Source organism: Suncus etruscus, chromosome 1 (genome assembly GCF_024139225.1).
Source record: "Suncus etruscus isolate mSunEtr1 chromosome 1, mSunEtr1.pri.cur, whole genome shotgun sequence".
Classification (NCBI taxonomy): domain Eukaryota; kingdom Metazoa; phylum Chordata; class Mammalia; order Eulipotyphla; family Soricidae; genus Suncus; species Suncus etruscus.
In genome coordinates, this window is record NC_064848.1 from 186,318,220 (window position 1) to 186,338,519 (window position 20,300).

General features: G+C 43.6%; 1 protein-coding gene across 1 annotated transcript in view; it reads right to left on the reverse strand.

The window, feature by feature from the left end:
• Nucleotides 1-252: 252 nt before the first annotated feature.
• The window catches only part of FBXO47 (F-box protein 47), a 48,263-nt gene continuing 28,215 nt past the window's right edge, over nt 253-20,300 (reverse strand). Inside the window, exons 6-10 of the mRNA XM_049780457.1 lie at nt 15,304-15,480; nt 11,383-11,529; nt 8,408-8,550; nt 4,150-4,309; nt 253-365 (exon numbers count right to left, since the gene is read on the reverse strand). Coding sequence (XP_049636414.1) covers nt 253-365; nt 4,150-4,309; nt 8,408-8,550; nt 11,383-11,529; nt 15,304-15,480 — 740 coding nt within the window. The remainder of the gene's footprint in view (nt 366-4,149; nt 4,310-8,407; nt 8,551-11,382; nt 11,530-15,303; nt 15,481-20,300) is intronic.

Sequence of the window (20,300 nt, forward strand, 5' to 3'; positions counted from 1 at the left end):
ATTAAATCTGGTGTTTAGTTTATCAAAATACGGAGAGACAAGGCTTATTTTCCAGAGAAATCTCAGTATATTCTTGAACTTGTTAGAAAATTTTTATATCAATAATGATAATTGTTTCTAAAATTCTATGCAGCTTTTAATTCTTAGGTTACAGGAAAAATTTCCATGTATAATTCTGAGTGTGGAAAAGTAGCACTTTGAAAGATGAGTTCAGTGAGGTATTGACCAAATGCAAGAAGGATTTTTGAGTATTTAGGAAGAGAAAGTATTCATGGCTAGATATAGGATCTCCTTTTGGAAGTTAGCCTGAGCATGAATGAGATGAAACAAATTCAAGAAGTTTCTGTCATCTTCATCACGGTTTCCTACACACCATACACATAAATAAAAAATAGGGAAGAAAAAGAAGTTAAAAATGTTAATATATAATTAACTAGATATTCTGATTTTCCTTAATATGTAACAGGAATGAATTAGTGAACTTTACTAAGACATTAGCCACTGAAGTAAAAAAAATTTCCACAGTCATGGAATTTTTTTTTGGGGGGGGTTTTAGGGTCACACCGGCAGTGCTCAGGGGTTACTCCTGGCTGTCTGCTCAGAAATAGCTCCTGGCAGGCACGAGGGACCATATGGGACACCAGGATTCGAACCAACCACCTTTGGTCCTGGATCGGCTGCTTGCAAGGCAAACGCCGCTGAGCTATCTCTCTGGGCCCTCAGTCATGGAATTTTATGACTCTTTAAATAAAAGTCATAAGAATTCTGATCCATGATTTTTATTTATTTTTTTTTGGGCCACACCCGGCGATGCTCAGAGGTTACTCCTGGCTGTCTGCTCAGAAATAGCTCCTGGCAGGCACGGGGGACCATATGGGACAGTGGGATTCGAACCAACCACCTTTGGTCCTGGATCAGCTGCTTGCAAGGCAAACGCCACTGTGCTATCTCTTCGGGCCCTATCCATGATTTCTTTCTTTTTTTTTTTTTTTCTTTTTTAGTTTTTGGGTCACTCCCGGCAGTGCTCAGGGGTTACTCCTGGCTCTAGCCTCAGAAACTGCCCCTGGCAGGCACCAGGGACCATATGGGATGCCGGGATTCGAACCACCATCCTTCTGCATGAAAGGCAAATGCCTTACCTCCATGCTATTTCTCCGGCCCCTGATCCATGATTTCTTGCTTTCAACTCTTTATTTTATTTTAATTATTATTATTTTATTTTTGGTGTCATACCCGGAGATGTTCAGGGGTTACTCTTGGCTCTGTGCTCAGAAATCATTTCTGGCAGGCATGGAGGACCATATGGGATGCTGGGATTCAAACCAGGGTCCTCCTGGATTGGCTGCATGCAAGGCAAATGCCCTATTGCTGTGCTATTCTCTGGCCCCCTCAACTTATTTTTTAAAATTATATTTTGGGGGGGTTGGAGAGATTACATGGAGGTAAGGCATTTGCCTTGCATGCAGGAGGACGGTGGTTTGAATCTGGCATCCCATATGGTCCCCCTCGCCTGCTAGGGGCGATTTCTGAGCGTAGAGCCAGGAGTAACCCCTGAGTACCTCGGGGTGTGACACAAAAATAAACAAACAAACAAAATTATTTTTTGGGGGACTTATACTCATCAATGCTCAGGAATCATGCTTAGCAGGCTTGGGGGACCATAGGAAAAGTTGGGGATCAGCTACATGAAAGGCAAATAAATGCCTTATATGCTATACTTTTTTTTTTTGGTAGTTTTTGGGTCACATCCGGCAGTGTTCAGGGATTATTCCTGGCTCCAGGCTCAGAAATTGCTCCTGGTAGGCACGTGGGACCATATGGGACGCCGGGATTCGAACTGATGACCTCCTGCATGAAAAGCAAATGCCTTACCTCCATGCTATCTCTCCGGCCCCTATATGCTATACTATTATTCCAGCTCCTTCTTTTAACTTTAAAACTATGAGAAAGTTTAAAAGTGTGAGAAATTATCTTAAATATTAGTTTTGTTTTTACAATAAAATAAGGTTAATTGTGTGGCCTCTTTTTGTTGTTTTGAGGCTACACTTGGTGATGCTCAGAGGTTACTCCTGGCTCTGCACCCAGAAATCGCTCCTGGCAGGCTTGGGGGGACCATCCCATCACCAAATGGGATGCAGGGAAACAAACCCAGTTTGGTCCCTGGTGGGTCGGCTGCATGCAAGGCAAATGCCCTATCACTGTGCAATTGCTCTGGCCCTGTGTTGACTTTCTAATAAATCTAAAATGGTCTGGAGTGAAACCACAGTGGGTAGGGCATTTGATGTGGACAACCTAGGTTGGATCTCCATATGGTCCCTTATGGCATCCCATATGGTTCCCCCGAGCCTACCAGGAGTGATTTCTAAGTGCAGAGCCAGGAGTAACCTCTGAGCACTGCTGGGTATGACCCCCAAACAAACAAACAAAAAACCTAAAACAATACAATTGAAATTATATGTCTTTGTGATATATTAAGTGAGCATGTTAAATTTTGTTTTGGGGCCACACCTGGCAGTTCCTGGACAGGGGAAACTACTTCCAGTATGGTGTTCAGTGGATAAGGCAGTACCAGATATTAAACCTGGGGTACCTGAATGCTAAGTATGTACTCCAGTCCTTTGACCCATTTCCATGGTCCCAAAGTTAAAGTTATGATATACAAAATTGAAATTGAGAGGCCAGAGTGAAAGTACAGTAGGTAGGGTGTTTGCCTTGCACATAACTAATCCGGGTTCGATCCACAGCAGCCCATATGGTCCCCCAAGCCTGCCAGGAGTGATTCCTAAGTGAAGAGCCAGGAGCAAGCCCTGAGTACTGCTGGGTGTGGCCACAAAAAAAAAATCAGATTTAGGAAGAGTGGAGTTGTAGAGGTGGGTTGGTCCACACTTAGTGGTGCTCAGGGGCAGTGTCACGTGATGGCAGAGATGGAACCAGAGTTAGTTGCATTGCAAGACAAGTGCCTAATTCTTGTACTATCTCCACAAATTCTAAAACCAGATTTTAAAAGTATTAAGACTGGGGGCTGGAAAGATAGCACAGCGGTAGGGAATTTTCCTTAGACAATGAAGAACAGTGGTTTGAATCCCGGCATCCCATATGGTCCCTTGAGCCTGCCAGGATTGATTTCTGAGCATGGAGCCAGGAGTAACCCCTGAGCACTGCCGGGTATGATCCAACCCCCCCCCCAAAGTGTTAAAACTGGAAACTACAAAATTGTTCATTATTAAGATTTAGTCATAAAATGTTCCAACACCCACAAATGTCCTGTTTCTTTCCTACCTGCCCTCCCCTCACCAGCTCACCTCTCTGACAGACACACACTTTTCTCTTTTTCCCTCTTTCCCTTTTATCTTTTTTAGGCACTGTGGTTTGCAATACTTTTAGCTGTCTGCACACCCACAAATGTCCTGTTTCTTTTCTACCTGCCCTCCCCTCACCGGCTCACCTCTATGACAGACACACACTTTTCTTTTTCCCTCTTTCCCTTTTATCTTTTTTAGGCACTGTGGATGGCAATACTTTTAGCTGTCTGCTTTTTTTTGGGGGGGAGGGGTTCACATCCAGCAGTGCTCAGGGGTTACTCCTGGCTCTACACTCAGAAATTGCTCCTGGCAGCTCGGAGGACCATATGAGTTGCCGGGATTCAAACCACTGTCCTTCTGCATTCAAGGCAAATGCTCTATCTCCATGCTATCTCTCCGGCCCTTTGTCTGCTTCTTAATTTGGTTTGGAAACAATTTATACAGAATTACCTATCTTAAATAGAGGTAAAGGTGCTTGTGATGGAGTGATGAAACATCAGGTATGGGGGGCAGAACATATGGTCAACCTGGATTCGATCCCTGGCATCTCATTCTGTTGTACCCTGAGCATCATCAGGACTAATTCCTGAATGCAGAGTTAGAATTAACCCCTGAGTATTGCCATAAATGGCCTCCAAAAACAAAGAACAAATAGTAGGTAGGGTGCTCAGCATGCAGCTGACTCAGGTTCTAATCCTCACAACCTCATGTCGTCCTTTGAGCCTACCACGAGTGACTGGAGCATAGTGTTTGTGCACAGTGTTTGTGCACGGATGTGGTCCAAACCAAACACAGGGGAAGGGATGCAGTTTACTCATATCTATACATCATCTCTGTACATACTTACCAGATATAACTACCTGCAGCATTTCCATTGTAAGACATGCAAATGCATTTGTCACATTTTGTAGGAAGTTACTTCTTTCCACTGGAGTGCTAAAGACCTTACAGACTTTCTGCATTATTTTAACTGCCCAATCCATGCAGTATAGCTCTTTCTCACACACCTGATTTAGACATAAAATCATTATGGTAAATCTTCATTGCAAAGAAAGCTGTTGAATTTGAAAATGGTAAAACAATAGCTTATACCTTAACTATCAATATCACATTATATTAAGCCTATAAATGGAAAATAATCATATCAATACTCCTTCCTTTTATTTATTTATATGAAGGGTTCATATATTATTTTGTATTTTGGGGAGACACTCCTGAAGATGCTCAGGGGTTATTCTTGGCTCTGTAATCAGGAACTACTCCTAGCAGTGATTGGGGACCATATGGGATGCTGGGATTAGAAACTGGGTCGGTTTTATTCAATGCAAGTGCTCTTCCTGCTGTACTATCTCTGCAGTCCCTAATACTTCCTTTTAAATGGTCCAATTTAGGACTGAAGAGATAGAACAATAGGTAGGGCACTTGTCCTGCACATGGTCAATTTGGGTTTCATTCTAAATGCCACATATGGTCTCTGAGCCTTACGAGGAATGATTCCTGGGCACAGAGCCAGGAGTAATTCACAAGCACTGTTAGTTGTGGCCCTAAAACTAAAATTAAGTGATATAATTTGGGTCTAGGCACATGGTTTGCTGGTAGAATACATGCCTTGCCTGGATGAGGGATTTCTGGTATGCAACTACAACAACAACAATAAATGTGGTACAGTTTTGGGGCCACATCTGGCAGTGCTCAGAGGCTACTCTTAGAACATTGCTTAGGGGTTGTACCCTGTAGTATTAAGGTAACCATGTGGTCCTGGGGCTCAAACCTGTGCCTTTGGTATATATATTCTGTAATCTACCTCCACAGGCCCAAAAGACAAAATATTAGTGAGAAAAATATGTGAATTAAATAAAAGACTGATTTAATATCATCACAAATGTTATTTACTAAGGTAAAACTACTGAAAGGTATTGAATTAAAATAAATTAGAAAAAAATAAATAAATAAGAGTTCTGCTTTGTAAGTATTATTGACCAAATGCCATGAGCTGAAATACAAGGACAATCCATATAGACACTTCTTTTTTTTTTTTTTTTTTTTTGGTTTTTGGGCCACACCCGTTTGATGCTCAGGGGTTACTCCTGGCTATGTGCTCAGAAATCGCCCCTGGCTTGGGGGAACCATATGGGACGCCGGGGGATCGAACCGCGGTCCTTCCTTGGCTAGCGCTTGCAAGGCAGACACCTTACCTCCAGCGCCACCTACCCGGCCCCCATATAGACACTTCTATTTTTTTTTTTTTTTTTGTCACACCTGGTGGCTCTCAGGGGTTACTCCTGGCTTTTGCACTAAGAAGTCGCTCTTGGCAGGCTCAGAGGACCACATGGGATGCCAGGATTAAAACCACCATCTGTTCAAATTAGCTGCATGCAAAGCAAATACCTTACCCCTGTGCTATCTCTCCAGCCCTGACACTTTTTTTTGTTTTGTTTGTTTTTGGGTCACACCTTGCAGTGTTCAGGGATTACTCCTGGCACTATGCTCAGAAATCGCTCCTGGCAGACACAGGGGACCATATGGGATGCTGGGATTTGAACCACCGACCTTCTGATTATAAGGCAATTGCCTTACCTCCTGCTATCTCTCTGCCCCCCCCAGCCCTGACACTTCTATTTTTTTTTTTTTTTTTGGTTTTTGGGCCACACCCGGTTGATGCTCAGGGGTTACTCCTGGCTATGTGCTCAGAAATCGCCCCTGGCTTGGGGGGGACCATATGGGACGCCGGGGGATCGAACCACGGTCCTTCCTTGGCTAGCACTTTCAAGGCAGACACCTTACCTCCAGCGCCACCTACCCGGCCCGACACTTCTATTTTTTGACTGAGGGTTATGAGGTAGTGGTGGTTTGGGCCATACCCTGCAATATGCTCAGGGGTTACTCCTGGCTCTGTACTCAGGAATGACTCCTGACAGTGCTCAGAGAACCATATATTTTTTTGGGGGGTGCCACACCCGGAGACTCTCAGGGGTTAATCCTGGCTATGCACTCAGAAATCGCTCTTAGAGAGCCATATGGGATACTGGGGATCAAACCCAGAATGGCTGTGTCAAAGCAAATGCCCTACCTGCTGTACAATCTATCACTCCAGCCCCAAGATACAACTTCTATTTTATTTATTTTTAATTTTTATTTTGACCCAAGTGGATTATAAATCTTTCACAGTAATATTTTAGGTACACAGAGATATTGAATCAGGGGCATTTCCACCACCAACGTTGTCCTTCTCCACCCCTGTTCCCAGCATGCATCCCATATCCCCCTCCTTTACAACCCCCACCCCCGGTTGCTAGTATAAGTGATCCCTTCTGTGTCTAGCATGTTGTAGATTGGGTATCAATTCTGTTGTCGTTGGCTTTGGATTTGGTGTTTAGGTCTGATCATTTTTAAATTTCTATTTAATGTTCATACATTAAATATTGGTCTTGGTTCCTCCATTATTCCCCCCTCAATTTGTGAGGTGGAACAAGATGATTCAAGTTATGTGGTTCTGTTTATTTATTTTTAACTTTTTTGGTCATACCCGGTGGTGCTCAGGGAACCATATGAGGTTCCAGGGTTTGAATACAGGTCAACTCTATTTAAAGTAAGTGTCCTATCCTTTGTACATCATTTTGGTTTCACTGCTTCTTTTTTTTTTTTTTTGCCATATCTGGTGGTGCTTAAGGTTTATTCCTGGTTTTGTTTTTAGGGATCACTTCTGGCAGGCTCAAGGGATCCATAAGGAGTTCCAGGTATCAAATTTGTGAAGAACCACAGCTTTTTTTTTTTTTTTTTTTTTTGAGGCCACACCCAGTATTGTTCAGTGCTTATTCATGGGGTGCCATGAATAAGACCTGGGTCTTACGTGGCTTACCAGCTATTCTATCCCATTTTCTTTTTTTTTTTTGCTTTTGGGCCACACCTACCAGTTCTGCTGCTGTGCTAAGAAATTACTCCTGGAAAGCTCAGGGGGACCATATAGGATGCTGAGGATTGAACACAGTTTGGCCATGTGCAAGGCAAACACCCTACCTGCTGTGCTATCTACTCTGGCCCCATGACTTTTTTTGTTTGTTTGTTTGTTTGTTTTGTTTTTTGGGTCACACCTGGCAATGCTCTGGGGTTACTCCTGGCTTTATGCTCAGAAATTCCTCCTGGCAGGCTCGAGGACCATATGGGATGCCGGGATGTGAACCACTGTCCTTCTGCATGCAAGGCAAATGCCCTACCTCCTTGCTATCTTTCCGGCCTCAGAATTCTTTTTTTTGGGGGGGGGCACACCCAATAACCCTCAGGGGTTATTCCTGGCTATGCACTCAGAAATCGCTCCTGGCTTGGGGGATCATATAGGATGCTGGGGGGATCGTCATATGTGCAAGGCAGACGCTCTACTGCTTGCGCCACCACTCCAGCCCCATAAATACTTTTTTTATTTTTTTGGTTTTTGGCTTTTGGGTCACACCCGGCAGCGCTCAGGGGTTACTCCTGGCTCCACACTCAGAAATCGCCCCTGGCAGGCACAGGGGACCATATGGGGTGCCGGGATTCAAACCACCGTCCTTCTGCATGAAAGGCAAACGCCTTACCTCCATGCTATTTCTCTGGCCCATAAATACTAATTCTTTTTTTTTTTTTTTTTGTGGTTTTTGGGTCACACCCAGCAGTACTCAGGGGTTATTCCTGGCTCCAGACTCAGAAATTGCTCCTGGCAGGCACGGAGGAGCATATGGGAAACCGGGATTCGAACAGATGACATCCTGCATGAAAGGCAAATGCCTTACCTCCATGCTATCTCTCCAGCCCCTAAATACTAATTCTTTTTTTTTTTTTTTTGGTTTTTGGGCCACACCCGGCGGTGCTCAGGGGTTACTCCTGGCTGTCTGCTCAGACACAGCTCCTGGCAGGCACGGGGGACCATATGGGACACCGGGATTCGAACCAACCACCTTAGGTCCTGGATCGGCTGATTGCAAGGCAAACGCCGCTGTGCTATCTCTCCGGACCCTAAATACTAATTCTTATAAAATAATATTAACATAGTTTAGTTTCTTTAGGGTAACTTCCTGATGGAAAAAACAGAATGTTAAACAATTTTCTAGATAAAAACTTGTTTTGCTTACCAAAGCCAAAAACACGATCAGCCTTGCTAATTCTATAGCCCGTCCATTCACAGCCTTACTAGCCATGAAGGTGAAACAGATGTTGTTCCCACTTAGGATCAGAAGACGTGCATTATTTTCTAGAAGCCATTCCCGGGGAACCACTTTTATTAGAAGAACAGTTAATGAGAAATCACACACAGCAATAGTCAACATCATTAAATATACTACTATATCAATTCATTGGAAATAAAATTCACACCAAGGGTAAAGCTTTAGTTTTTAAATTACACTATTCAATTAGAGATAGAATTATTGCCATGTTGAGACAGCTATTATAAATAAACGTAGTTGGAATAGACTCAAAGCATTTTCTTTCATTTGGATCAACAGGTAAGGCGGTCTAATGTATAAGGAAAGAAATTCTGTAAAGTTTTAAACTTATTTAATTTTTGGGGTCATACCCAGCATGCTCAGGAATTACTCCTGGCTCTTTGTTCAGAAATCGTTCCTGGCAGGCTCGGGGGACCATATGGGATGCTGGGATTCGAACCACCTTTGGCTCTGGGTCAGCCACTTGCAAGGCAAATGCCCTGCCACTGTGCTATCTCTCCAGCCCTAATGGTGAACTCTTGATAGAGGAACTGCATGTGATGAAAAGGATCAAATTCTGGTCAGCAGTATGCAAGGCAAGTTAAACCTTTTTTTTTAAAACCTTTTTTTTTTTTTTTTTGGTTTTTGGGCCACACCCGGCGCTGCTCAGGGGTGACTCCTGGCTGTCTGTTCAGAAATAGTTCCTGGCAGGCACGGGGGACCTTATGGGACACTGGGATTCGAACCAACCACCTTTGGTCCTGGGTCGGCTGTTTGCAAGGCAAACGCCGCTGTGCTATCTCTCCGGGCCCTTTTTTTTTTTTTTAATCTTTTTAAATCATATTTTTCCCCTTCCTTCCTTCCTTCCTTCCTTCCTTCCTTCCTTCCTTCCTTCCTTCCTTCCTTCCTTCCTTCCTTCCTTCCTTCCTTCCTTCCTTCCTTTTCCTTTCCTTCCTTTCCTTCCCTCCCTCCCTCCCTCCCTCCCTCCTCCCTCCCTCCCTCCCTCCCTTTCTCTCTCTCTCTCTCTCTCTCTCTCTCTCTCTCTCTCTCTCTTTCTTTTTATTTATTTTTTGGTTTTTGGTTTTTGGGCCACACCTAGTGGCGCTCAGGGATTACTCCTGGCTCTGAGCTCAGAATTTGCTCCTGGCAGGCTCAGGGGGCCATATGGGGGAGGGAGGGAGGGAGGATGGGAGGGAGGGAGGATGGGAGGGAGGGAGGAAGGAAGGAAGGAAGGAAGGAAGGAAGGAAGGAAGGAAGGAAGGAAGGAAGGAAGGAAGGAAGGAGAAAATAAACTGATTATATGATATTTTTCAAACATTTATGCCAAACTCTTTTTCTTGACTACACTAAGTGGTCTGCTGGGGTTACTCCTGGATCTGTACTCGGATAGCTCTGGATAATGCTTGGGAAAAAGCTTGGGGATTGAATCCTGTTCTCCTACATGCAAAGCATGTGCTCATCCCATGGAGTTAGCTCTCTGACCCCAAAATTGATTATTTATTTATTTTTGTTTTTTTGTGGACCATACCATGCAGTGCTCAGGGCTTTTTTTGGGCTCTGTGCTCAGTGATTCCTTTCCAGCTGTGAACAAGATAAGCACTCTAACCCCTAGTGAAGTCCACTGCCTGCCTGCCTTCCTTCCTTCCTTCCTTCCTTCCTTCCTTCCTTCCTTCCTTCCTTCCTTCCTTCCTTCCTTCCTTCCTTCCTTCCTTCCTTCCTTCCTTCCTTCCTCCCTCCCTCCCTCCCTCCCTCCCTCCCTCCCCCCTCCCTCCCTCCCTCTTTCCCTCCCTCTTTCCTTTCCTAACTCATTGCTCTGCACACAGGAATCAATCCTGGTGGGCTCAGGGGATCATACAGGATTCCAGGAATCAAACCTGGGTTGGTCATGTACAAGGCAAAAATTCCCTATAGCTACTATATTATGGCTTCAGCCTCCCAACTCTATATTTTTTTCCCCACAGGAAACACACCCACGAGAAAATACTCATGGGCTACTTGAGGCTTGGTGCTTAAGGAGTGCTCCTGGACAACCATGTGGAACTGGGATCAAACCCAGGAGTCCTACATGCAAAGTATGTACTCCAGTACTTTTTTTTGTACTCCAGTACTTTAAGTTATCTTTCTAGCCCCATAATACCAAGCTATTTAAATATTTCCAAACACTCAGTGATTTCCAAAAGGTACCGTATTTTCTGGCATAATATAAGACGACTTTTGAAACAAAAAAGTCAACTGAAAATCGGGGGTCGTCTTATACGAGTATATCCTGAAAAATGTTTCAATATGCCGCTAAACGAAACAAACAAACAAAAAAATCAGGCCGCAGAGTTTCCAAATCTCTTTCTTGGGGACTCCCAAACAGTACTCAGGAGATCTGGGGGCCACTTCTGGCAAAACCCAGCTAACCGTGTTGGTGGTTCACTTCTAGGGTCCGAGGATGGGGTGTTGTTTGGTTCATGTAGCCGGGGAGATTAATTGACACCACCAGGGAATTGCCAGAAAAGGTGCCTATGATAAGGGACCAATCACTGCAAGGCTGCTCGGACCGCCTCTCTAACTCAGCCAATCCAAGCAGGCTTTTTATGCATGCAAATTAGACAATGTTCTGTACCGAATCTACACTGTCAAAAGCCTGCTCTGATTGGCTCGAGTCAGAGAGGAAGTCTATGACCTTTGAACCTTTGCTTGTTGTGTTGGCTCACTGTGGTACAGACAGTTGCAGCACAGGAATGTTCTGTCTGATACAGCGAATATAGGCCTCAATCTATGTTTTAACTGCAAAAATTAGGGGGTCGTCTTATACGCCAGAAAATACGGTAATATGTTATTTGTAAAATGATCCTTATAAATTTATAAGTATAATCATAATTTTTTATTACAATGTGAAATACATATATTTTTACCTGATAGTTCATCTACAAGACTGATAATATCATCTGCTGTCCACTCTTTGGTGTCTGTTTCATATAATAATTTAATGGCATCTGCCAAACCTTTTAGACTGGATTCATCTGAAGGTCCTTCTATCATTTTCTGCCAAACAACCAGCCCTGAATGATAATTGAAACAAAACTAGGATTTGACCAAATAATTGGCTTTGTGATAAAGATTTCATGGATTGTTTAAAAATGAAATTAAATCGCATAAAGGAATTCACTAGTAAAATATATGCTACTTTCAACTTTCAGTTCTAATAACAAAATAAATTAAATGTCTCTGACTGATGAAATGAAGTGACAATAACTAAATGAGGAGAAGCAGTTTTACTGTGTAGAAAGCTTCTAGCTCAAAGATAGTGCTACTTTATAACAGAGACTAGAATAAATAATTGATATAAACTCCTGAAAATAAGGGCTGGAGTGATAATGGTAGGGCATTTACCTTGTAAGCAGCCAACCTACCAGGACGGACCTGAGTTCCATCCCCATCTCATATGGTCCCCCAAGCCTGCCAGGAACAATTTCTTATATATATGTATATATATTAGGATTACTGTGATTTATTTATTTTAAATTATATCTTTATTTAAGCACCATGATTACAAACATGTTTGGAATTGGGTTTCAGTTATAAATAAAGAACATCACCCTACACCAGTGCAACATTTCCACCACCAATAACCCCCATCTTCCTCCTCTCCCACCCCCTGTCTGCATTTGAGACAGGTATTCTATTTCTCTCACTCACTACCACTATCATGATAGTTGTCAGTGTAGTTATTTCTCTAATTGAACTCCCCACTCTTTGTAGTAAACTTCATATCACGGGCTGGTCCCAGGAGTGATTTCTGTGCTCAGAGCCAGGAGTAAAGCCTGAGCGTCAACAGTGTGGCCCCAAAACCAAAAACCAAAAACCAAAATCCAAAGCAAAACAAAATTTTGAAAATATGGGGCTAGAGAGATAGCACAGCGGTAGGGCGTTTGCCTTGCATGTGGCAGACCTGGGAGGGAGGAACTGGTTCAATTCCCGACATCCCATATGGGCCCCCACCCTGCCAGGGGCGATGTCTGAGTGCAGATTTCTTTTTCTTTTCTTTTTTTTGGTTTTTGGGCCACACCCGGTGGTGCTCAGGAGTTACTACTGGCTGTCTGTTCAGAAATAGCTCCTGGCAGGCATGGGGGACCATATGGGACACCGGGATTCGAACCAACCACCTTAGGTCCTGGATCGGCTCTGCTTGCAAGGCAAATGCCACTGTGCTATCTCTCCGGGCCCTGAGTGCAGATTTCTGAGCGTCGCTGGGTGTGGCCCAAAAAACAATAAATAAATAATAAAGTTAAAATAAAAATAAAGTATGCTGATCTCTTCCCAAAATTAGAGTATATTGTATAAGATTCTCCCAAACATAGAAAAACAAGGTAGTATGGTTAATGTTTTATTATTTATCTATTACCAAGTATTTCTGTGAATTTAATATATAAGACTTAATATTACATTAAAACCAGATTGACTTTTTGCTATATATTTCTGGGTTTTTTTGTTTGTTTGTTTTTGCTTTTGCTATACTGAACAATGCTCAGGGGTTACTCTTGACTTTATTTATTTTAATTAGTTAATTAATTAATTTACTTTTTGGGTTTTGGGCCATACCAGGCTGTGCTTAGGGGTTACTCCTGGCTTTGTGTCAGAAAGTATTCCTGGCAGGCTTGTGGGACCATGTGGGAGACTGGGGATTGAACCTGGGTCAGCCATATACAAGACAGATGCCCTATCCACTGTACTCTTTTTATCGTTTTGTTTTGTTGTTGTTTTGGCCATACCTGGCTGTGCTTAGGGCTTACTCCTGGCTCTGGTTCTGTGGTCAGGTATTACTCCTAATGTTCTCATGACTCAGGGGACATATGGGATGTGGGGGATTAAACCCAGGTCAGAAACGTGCAAGGCAAGTGCCCTATTCATTGTACTATTGCTCTGGTCCCTTTTCCTGGCTGAGCTCAAGAATTATTTTATGGGCCGGAGAGATAGCATGGAGGTAAGGCGTTTGCCTTTCATGCAGGAGGTCATCGGTTCGAATCCCGGCGTCCCATATGGTCCCCCGTGCCTGCCAGGAACAATTTCTGAGCCTGGAGCCAGGAATAATCCCTGAGCACTGCCGGGTGTGACCCAAAAACCACAAAAAAAAAAAAAAAAAAAAAAAGAATTATTTTATTTTTATTTATGTATAAAATACAAATACACTTATACACTTTTAATTTTTTGCTTTTTGGGCCACACCTGGTGATGTTCAGGGGTTACTCCTGGCTATGTGCTCAGAAATTGCTCCTGGCTTGAGGAACAATATGGGATGCCGGAGGATGGAACTGTCTAGGTCAGCCGTTTGCAAGGCAAATGCCTACCACTGTGCCACCGTTCCAGTCCCCAAATACACTTATTTTTTAAACTGGTTTCTGTCTAACTTACATTAATTTGGACTGCAAAAGAAATACCTGGTTGGTTAGAGTCTGGCATCCCATGACTGATTCCCTATGACCACCAGAAGTGATTCCTGAGGCAGAACCAGGAGTAAGCTCTGAGCGCTACCAGGTGTGGACCAACCCACACCCCAATAGTAATTTTATATGTTTGTTTTTGGGCTACACTAGTGGTGCTTAGAGGCTACTCATGGTTTGGTACTTTGGGGTCACTCAGGTGTTTAGGGGACCATATGATGTCAGAGATGCACCTTGCAACCTACATGAAGAGTATGCATTCCAGCCATTTGAGCTAGCTCTTTAGCACCAATATGCTAATTTAAACATTAATCTAAGAAAAGCTTAATTAAAAATGTAAATAAAGGGGACAGAGCGATAGCACAGCGGTAGGGCGTTTTCCTTGCACGCAGCAGATCCAGGACAAACGGTGGTTTGAATCCTGGCATCCCATATGGTCTTCCGTGCCTGCCAGAAGTGACTTCTGAGTGTAGAGCCAGTAGTAACCCCTGAGCGCCACCACGTATGGCCAGTAGTAACCCCTGAGCGCCACCAGGTGTGAACGAAACACCAAAAAAAAAGGGGGGGGGAGGGGAGGCCAGAGAGATAGCACAGCAGTGTTTGCCTTGCAAGCAGCCGATCCAAGACCTAAGGTGGTTGGTTCGAATCCCAGCATCCCATATGGTCCCCCGTGCCTGCCAGGAGCTATTTCTGAGCAGATAGCTAAGAGTAACCCCTGAGCACCGCCGGGTGTGACCAAAAAAAAAAAAAAACAAAAAACCCAAAATAAAAAGTAAATAAAAACCTCAAAAGCAGGGGCTGGAGAGATAGCACAGCTGTAGAGCATTTGCTTTGCAAGCTGCGAACCCAGGACCGACGGTGGTTCAAATCCCAGCATCCCATATGGTCCTCCATACCTGCTAGGATCGATTTCTGAGCACAGAGCCAGGAGTAACCCCTGAGCGCCACTGGGTGTGGCCCAAAAATCAAAAACCAAAATAAATAAATAAATAAATAAAATACCCCAAAACAAAAATCCTCAAAAGCAAAATGTCATATACTGAAAATTAAATAAAATATCAGTTCTGATCATTGTGCATCACTGCCACCTTAGTCCTCCTCCAGCAACAAACATAGTGTTTAATGAATTAGAATAATGTTTAAAAATAAAAACCAATTATTTTAGGTGAAGATAGAAATATATTTGGTAATAAGCTGCAGCAGAATAAATTTTTTTTGCAGAATAATTTTTGTCTGAAAGTGTGAGTTATACACAAGTTAACATAGTATCATTTGTGAAATTATGAAGCAGTTTAGTCATAGGAATGATGAAACTGAAGAGGTATGAAGAGATATGATCCTCAAAGTAAATATAATTATTCTGTGACAAACATCATTAATGAAATGGGTACTCACCATCTTGAGGAGATACTGGTCCAAAGATGATATAAAGTAATCTTGCCTGATTCACCATTGGCCATGGTTTTAATATACGTGTCAACCAAAAAGCAGAATCACTTCGATGTGTCCACTGATCAAGCAAGACATGTCTACAGAAGAGTCGAATTCTTAACTCCAGTTTTCGGGCACTTCCTAGGAAAATAAGAAAATAAAATGTAGGGGCTGGAGTGATAGCACAGTGGTAGGGCATTTGCCTTGCACAAAGCCAACCTGGGTTTCTCCCTGGCATCTCATTTGGTCCCTTGAGCCTGCCAGGAAAGATTTCTGAGTGAGAACCAGGAGTAACCCCTGAGCACTGGTGTGTGTGGCCCCCAAACAAAACAAAAGCAAAACAAAACAGTAATAATTTTTTCTGGAAAAGTTGATTTGGGGACAGAGAGACAGTACAGTGGGTAAAGCACCTGCCTTGCTCATGTCCAACTTTTTTTGTTTTTCCATGTCCAACTTTGGTTTGCTTCCAAGAACTACCTATCATCCCCTGGGCACTGCCAGAAGTGATCCCGGAGCACAGAACTAGGAGTAAAGTCCTAGCTACACTGTATGTACCCTGTCCCCACACAAAAAATTCCAACAAAAAACAAAATAAGAGGCCTGGAGAGATAGCACAGTGGCGTTTGCCTTGCAAGCAGCCGATCCAGGACCAAAGGTGGTTGGTTCGAATCCCGGTGTCCCATATGGTCCCCCGTGCCTATTCTGAGCTATTTCTGAGCAGACAGCCAGGAGTAACCCCTGAGCACCGCCGGGTGTGGCCCAAAAACAAAAACAAAAAAAAAAAAAAAAAGAAAAAACCAAAATAAGTTAATTTGAATACTGAATAGCTAACAGTGATACCTTGTTAAAGTGTCTTGTACTGAAAGTGCAACTTTGGGATCGGAGAGATAGCAAGGAGGTAAGGTGTTTGCCTTTCATACAGAAGGCCATTGGTTCAAATCCCGGCATCCCATATGGTCCCCCGAGCCTGCACCCAAAAACCAAAAACCAAAAAAAAAAAAAAAAAAAAAGTGCAACTTTAATGCAACTGTATTAATGGCAAGGGGCTAGCTTTTTTTAATTGTCTTCAGATACAATTTATAAACATACACTTTGCTCACTTAAGACATGGATTTTCTTTGGTGTTGTTTTTGGGTCACTCCTGAGGGCACGCAGGGGTTACTCCTAGCTCTGCATTCAGAAATCACTCCTGGCAGGCTCGAGGACCATATGGGATGCTGAGGATCGAACCCAGGTCTGTCCCAGATTGGCCGCATGCAAAGCAAATGCCTTGCCACTGTGCTATCTCTCCGGCCCTGAGATATGGAATATTTTTCAAATATTCAAATCTATGTAGACCTCAAGGAAAATTTAAAACGTTTTGTCTTTGTTTTTAGGCCACACCCAGTTATGCTCAGGGTTTACTCCTAGCTCTGAGTTTAGGGATTACTTCTGGTAAACCTCAGGGTACGTTCTGGAGTGTAGGGGAATGAACCTTGGTCAGCTTTATCCAAGGCATGCACCATACTCTCTGTATTATTTCTCTAGCCCTCATAAAATGCTTTGCTTACGGTGCCAAAGTGATATTACAAACTTGGTCCTGCATACTGCTAACCCTAGTTTGAATCTCTGGCATCACATATGGTTCCTGAGGACTTCCAGGGGTCACTCACTCCTGGCATAGCCTGTGACCACCACCAGTGTGGTCAAAAACTAAAAAACCAGGCCCAGAGAGATAGCACGGCGGTGCTTGCCCTTGCAAGTAGCCGATCCAGGACCAAAGGTGGTTGGTTCGAATCCCGGTGTCCCATATGGTCCCCCGTGCCTGCCATGAGCTATTTCTGAGCAGACAGCCAGGAGTAACCCCTGAGCAATGCCGGATGTGGCCCAAAAACAAAAACAAACAAAAAAACCCCTATTTTTTCTGATCAAGAGTGGGACATGACAAATTAATATTTCTACTGTTTAATTGGGATTCTAAACATTTTTGGGAGGTGGGGAGCCAGACCTGATGATACTCGAGGGCTATTCCCATTTTGCAGGTCAGGGGCCACTTTGGGGAACCATGAGGTATCAGGACTTGAATCCTTATATTCTACTTGCAAAGTATATACTCTAGTCTGTTGCTATCTCTCCAACCCTCAAACCTACCTTTTATGTGTATGTGGGAGGAGGTGGAGAAGTGTTGTCCATTTAAGTGGTGCTTAAGACTACTTTCGGCAATGCTCAGGGGACCATGCAGGACTGGGGCTTGAAGCCAAGGCTTCTCACATACAAAGCATGTATCATCTCTACAGCCCCTAAACCTTATTTTTGATCCATAATTTGGGGAGAGGGTGTTTCAGGGCTATACTCAGTGGTTCTCAAGGGCTATTTCTAGCTCTGTGCTCAGGAATAACCCTGGCAGTATTCAGGGGTCCCTATGTGATCTGAGGAATCAAGCCTAGGTTAGTGGGATACAAAGCAAGCACTCAAACTCTTCCTTGAGACATTTTTGCTTCTGTTTGATTTTTTGGGGGCTATATCAGTGGTGTTTGAGGTTCTACTGAATGTAGTCCAATGTCTGGGGTTGTGCTAGGGTATTGTGTGATGTTGGTGATAGAACTTATAGCCCTACATTTGGGGTTAGAGCTATATAGTACAGTGGCACTTGCTTTGCATACAGACAACCATGATCTTCACCACTCCATACTCAAGCCCCTCCAAGTGTGAATGCAGAGCCAGGAGTAAACCCTAAGCGCTTCTGATTGTGCTCCCCTTCTTGGATTACATTACTATAAAAGGGGACTGTCCCTTTAAGGGTGGAGAAATCTGCTAAAAAGGAACCATTGGTTAGTTGTCCAGGAGGTATAAAAAACCCCAGTTGAGGGCCGGGCGGTGGCGCTAAAGGTAAGGTGCCTGCCTTGCCTGCGCTAGCCTAGGACGGACCTCGGTTCGATCCCCCGGTGTCCCATATGGTCCCCCAAGCCAGGAGCAACTTCTGAGCGCATAGCCAGGAGTAACCACTGAGCGTTACCGGGTGTGGCCCAAAAACCAAAAAAAAAAAAAAAAAAAAAAAAAAACCCCCAGTTGGAGTACAGCTGGCTGGCTGTTTTCTCCTGGCATTTTCTCCTGGTTGTTTCTTCCAGATGCTGGCTGTATTTCTGGGATGGCTTCACTGGGAAAACTGTTGACTAGCCTACCGTTTTCTGCTGTAAGGCCCCTAATTTTCCTAAACTGCCTGTTGCCCACTAAACCCAGTCTCAAGAAAAATCCTGTTGTGTCAGAGTTGTGCCTGCTCAACCTTAGGTGGAAGGTGGCTCCTGGCACTCCTCTTCCCCCAAGAAAAAGTGTAACCCAACATTGAGAGTCCTCTCTATTTGATTCCATTGTAACGGTGAAGGTCTGATTCCACTGTCACTCAAGTGCCAATCAAATGAGAAACAAAAGTGATGGGTCAAAAATGAGCTTTGTGGGGCCAGAGTGATAGCACAGTGGGTAGGGATTTTGTCTTGCATGTGGTCAACCTGTGTTCAATCCCTGGCTTCTCATATGGTCCCTGGAAGCTACCAGGAGTGATTTCTGAATGTAGACCCAGGAGCAACCCCTGAGCACAGCTGGTGTGACCCAAAAGCAAGCAAGTAAACAAACAAGCAAGAATAAATCAATCAATTATACAAATACTTTGACCCCTGTGCTATCGTTCTAGCCCTTTTTGCAATGCAGAAAGACCTGTTGGCCCCTGACATTACCTGGTGCTGTGAGAATCACAGTCTGGAATAGGGAGTAACTCCCAAGCACTGTTTGTTTGGTCCCAAAATATAACAACAACAATAATAATAACTATTATTTGGCTTACCCAATTGACATACAAAATTAACTATAAATGTTTACAGCTATGTTCTTTTTTTCCCCCCGGTTTTTGGGCCACACCCAGTGACACTCAGAGGTTACTCCTGGCTATGCATTCAGAAATCCATTCTGGCTTGGGGGACCATATAGGATACCAGGGGATTGAATCACGGTTCGTCCTAGGTTAGCATGGGCAAGGCAGACGCCTTACCACTTGCACCACGGCTCAGGCCCCTATAACTATTTTTTTTTTTTTTTGGATCACATCCGGCAGTAGTCAGGGATTACTCCGGGCTCTACGCTCAGAAATCGCTCCTGGCAGGCTCGGGGGACCATATGAGATGCTGGGATTCAAACTACCGTCCTTCTGCATGCAAGGCAAACGCTCTACCTCTATGCTATCTCTCTGCCCCCCCCCCAGTACAACTATGTTCTTATAGGTTTTGTTTGTTTGTTTTTTGGGTTACTCCTGGCTATTAGCTCAGAAATTGCTCCTGGCTTGGGGGACCATATAGGATGCTGGGGGATCAAGCCTCGGTTTGTCCTAGGTTAGCACGAGCAAGGCAAACACCCTACAGCTTGCGCCACCACTCTGGTCCCTGTTCTTACAGTTTTTTAAAATATCTATATAACCATATAAAGGGCACATGGAATTACTTAAGTGATTTGTATCTTTATAAATATATAAATAATATCAGGTTGAAAATATCCTTTCTTGGGTGGGGTTTCTTTTGCGTTGCTTAGAGGCCAACCAGGCAGTTTGATGCTGGAGTTCATAGATGTGGTAATGTTCATGCAGTTTAGACACCTGAAATGTTGCTAATGATCACCTGGATTATACCTTTGGTACTCAGGGGCTGGCCTGCAAGGGCTTTACCCATTGATGAGCAAGGACCATGTGGTATCAGAGATCAAACTGGTATTGACTGCTTGTAAGGCAAATGCTTTAATCCCTATATTATTATTATTATTATTATTATTATTATTATTATTATTATTATTATTATTATTATTATTATTTTGGGTGTTGGGCCATATCTGGTAGTACTCAGGATTTATTCCTGGCTTTGAATTCAGGAATTACTTTTGGTGGTGCTCAGGAGATCATATGGGATGCTGGGGATCAAACCTGGGTTGGCCACATGCAAGAC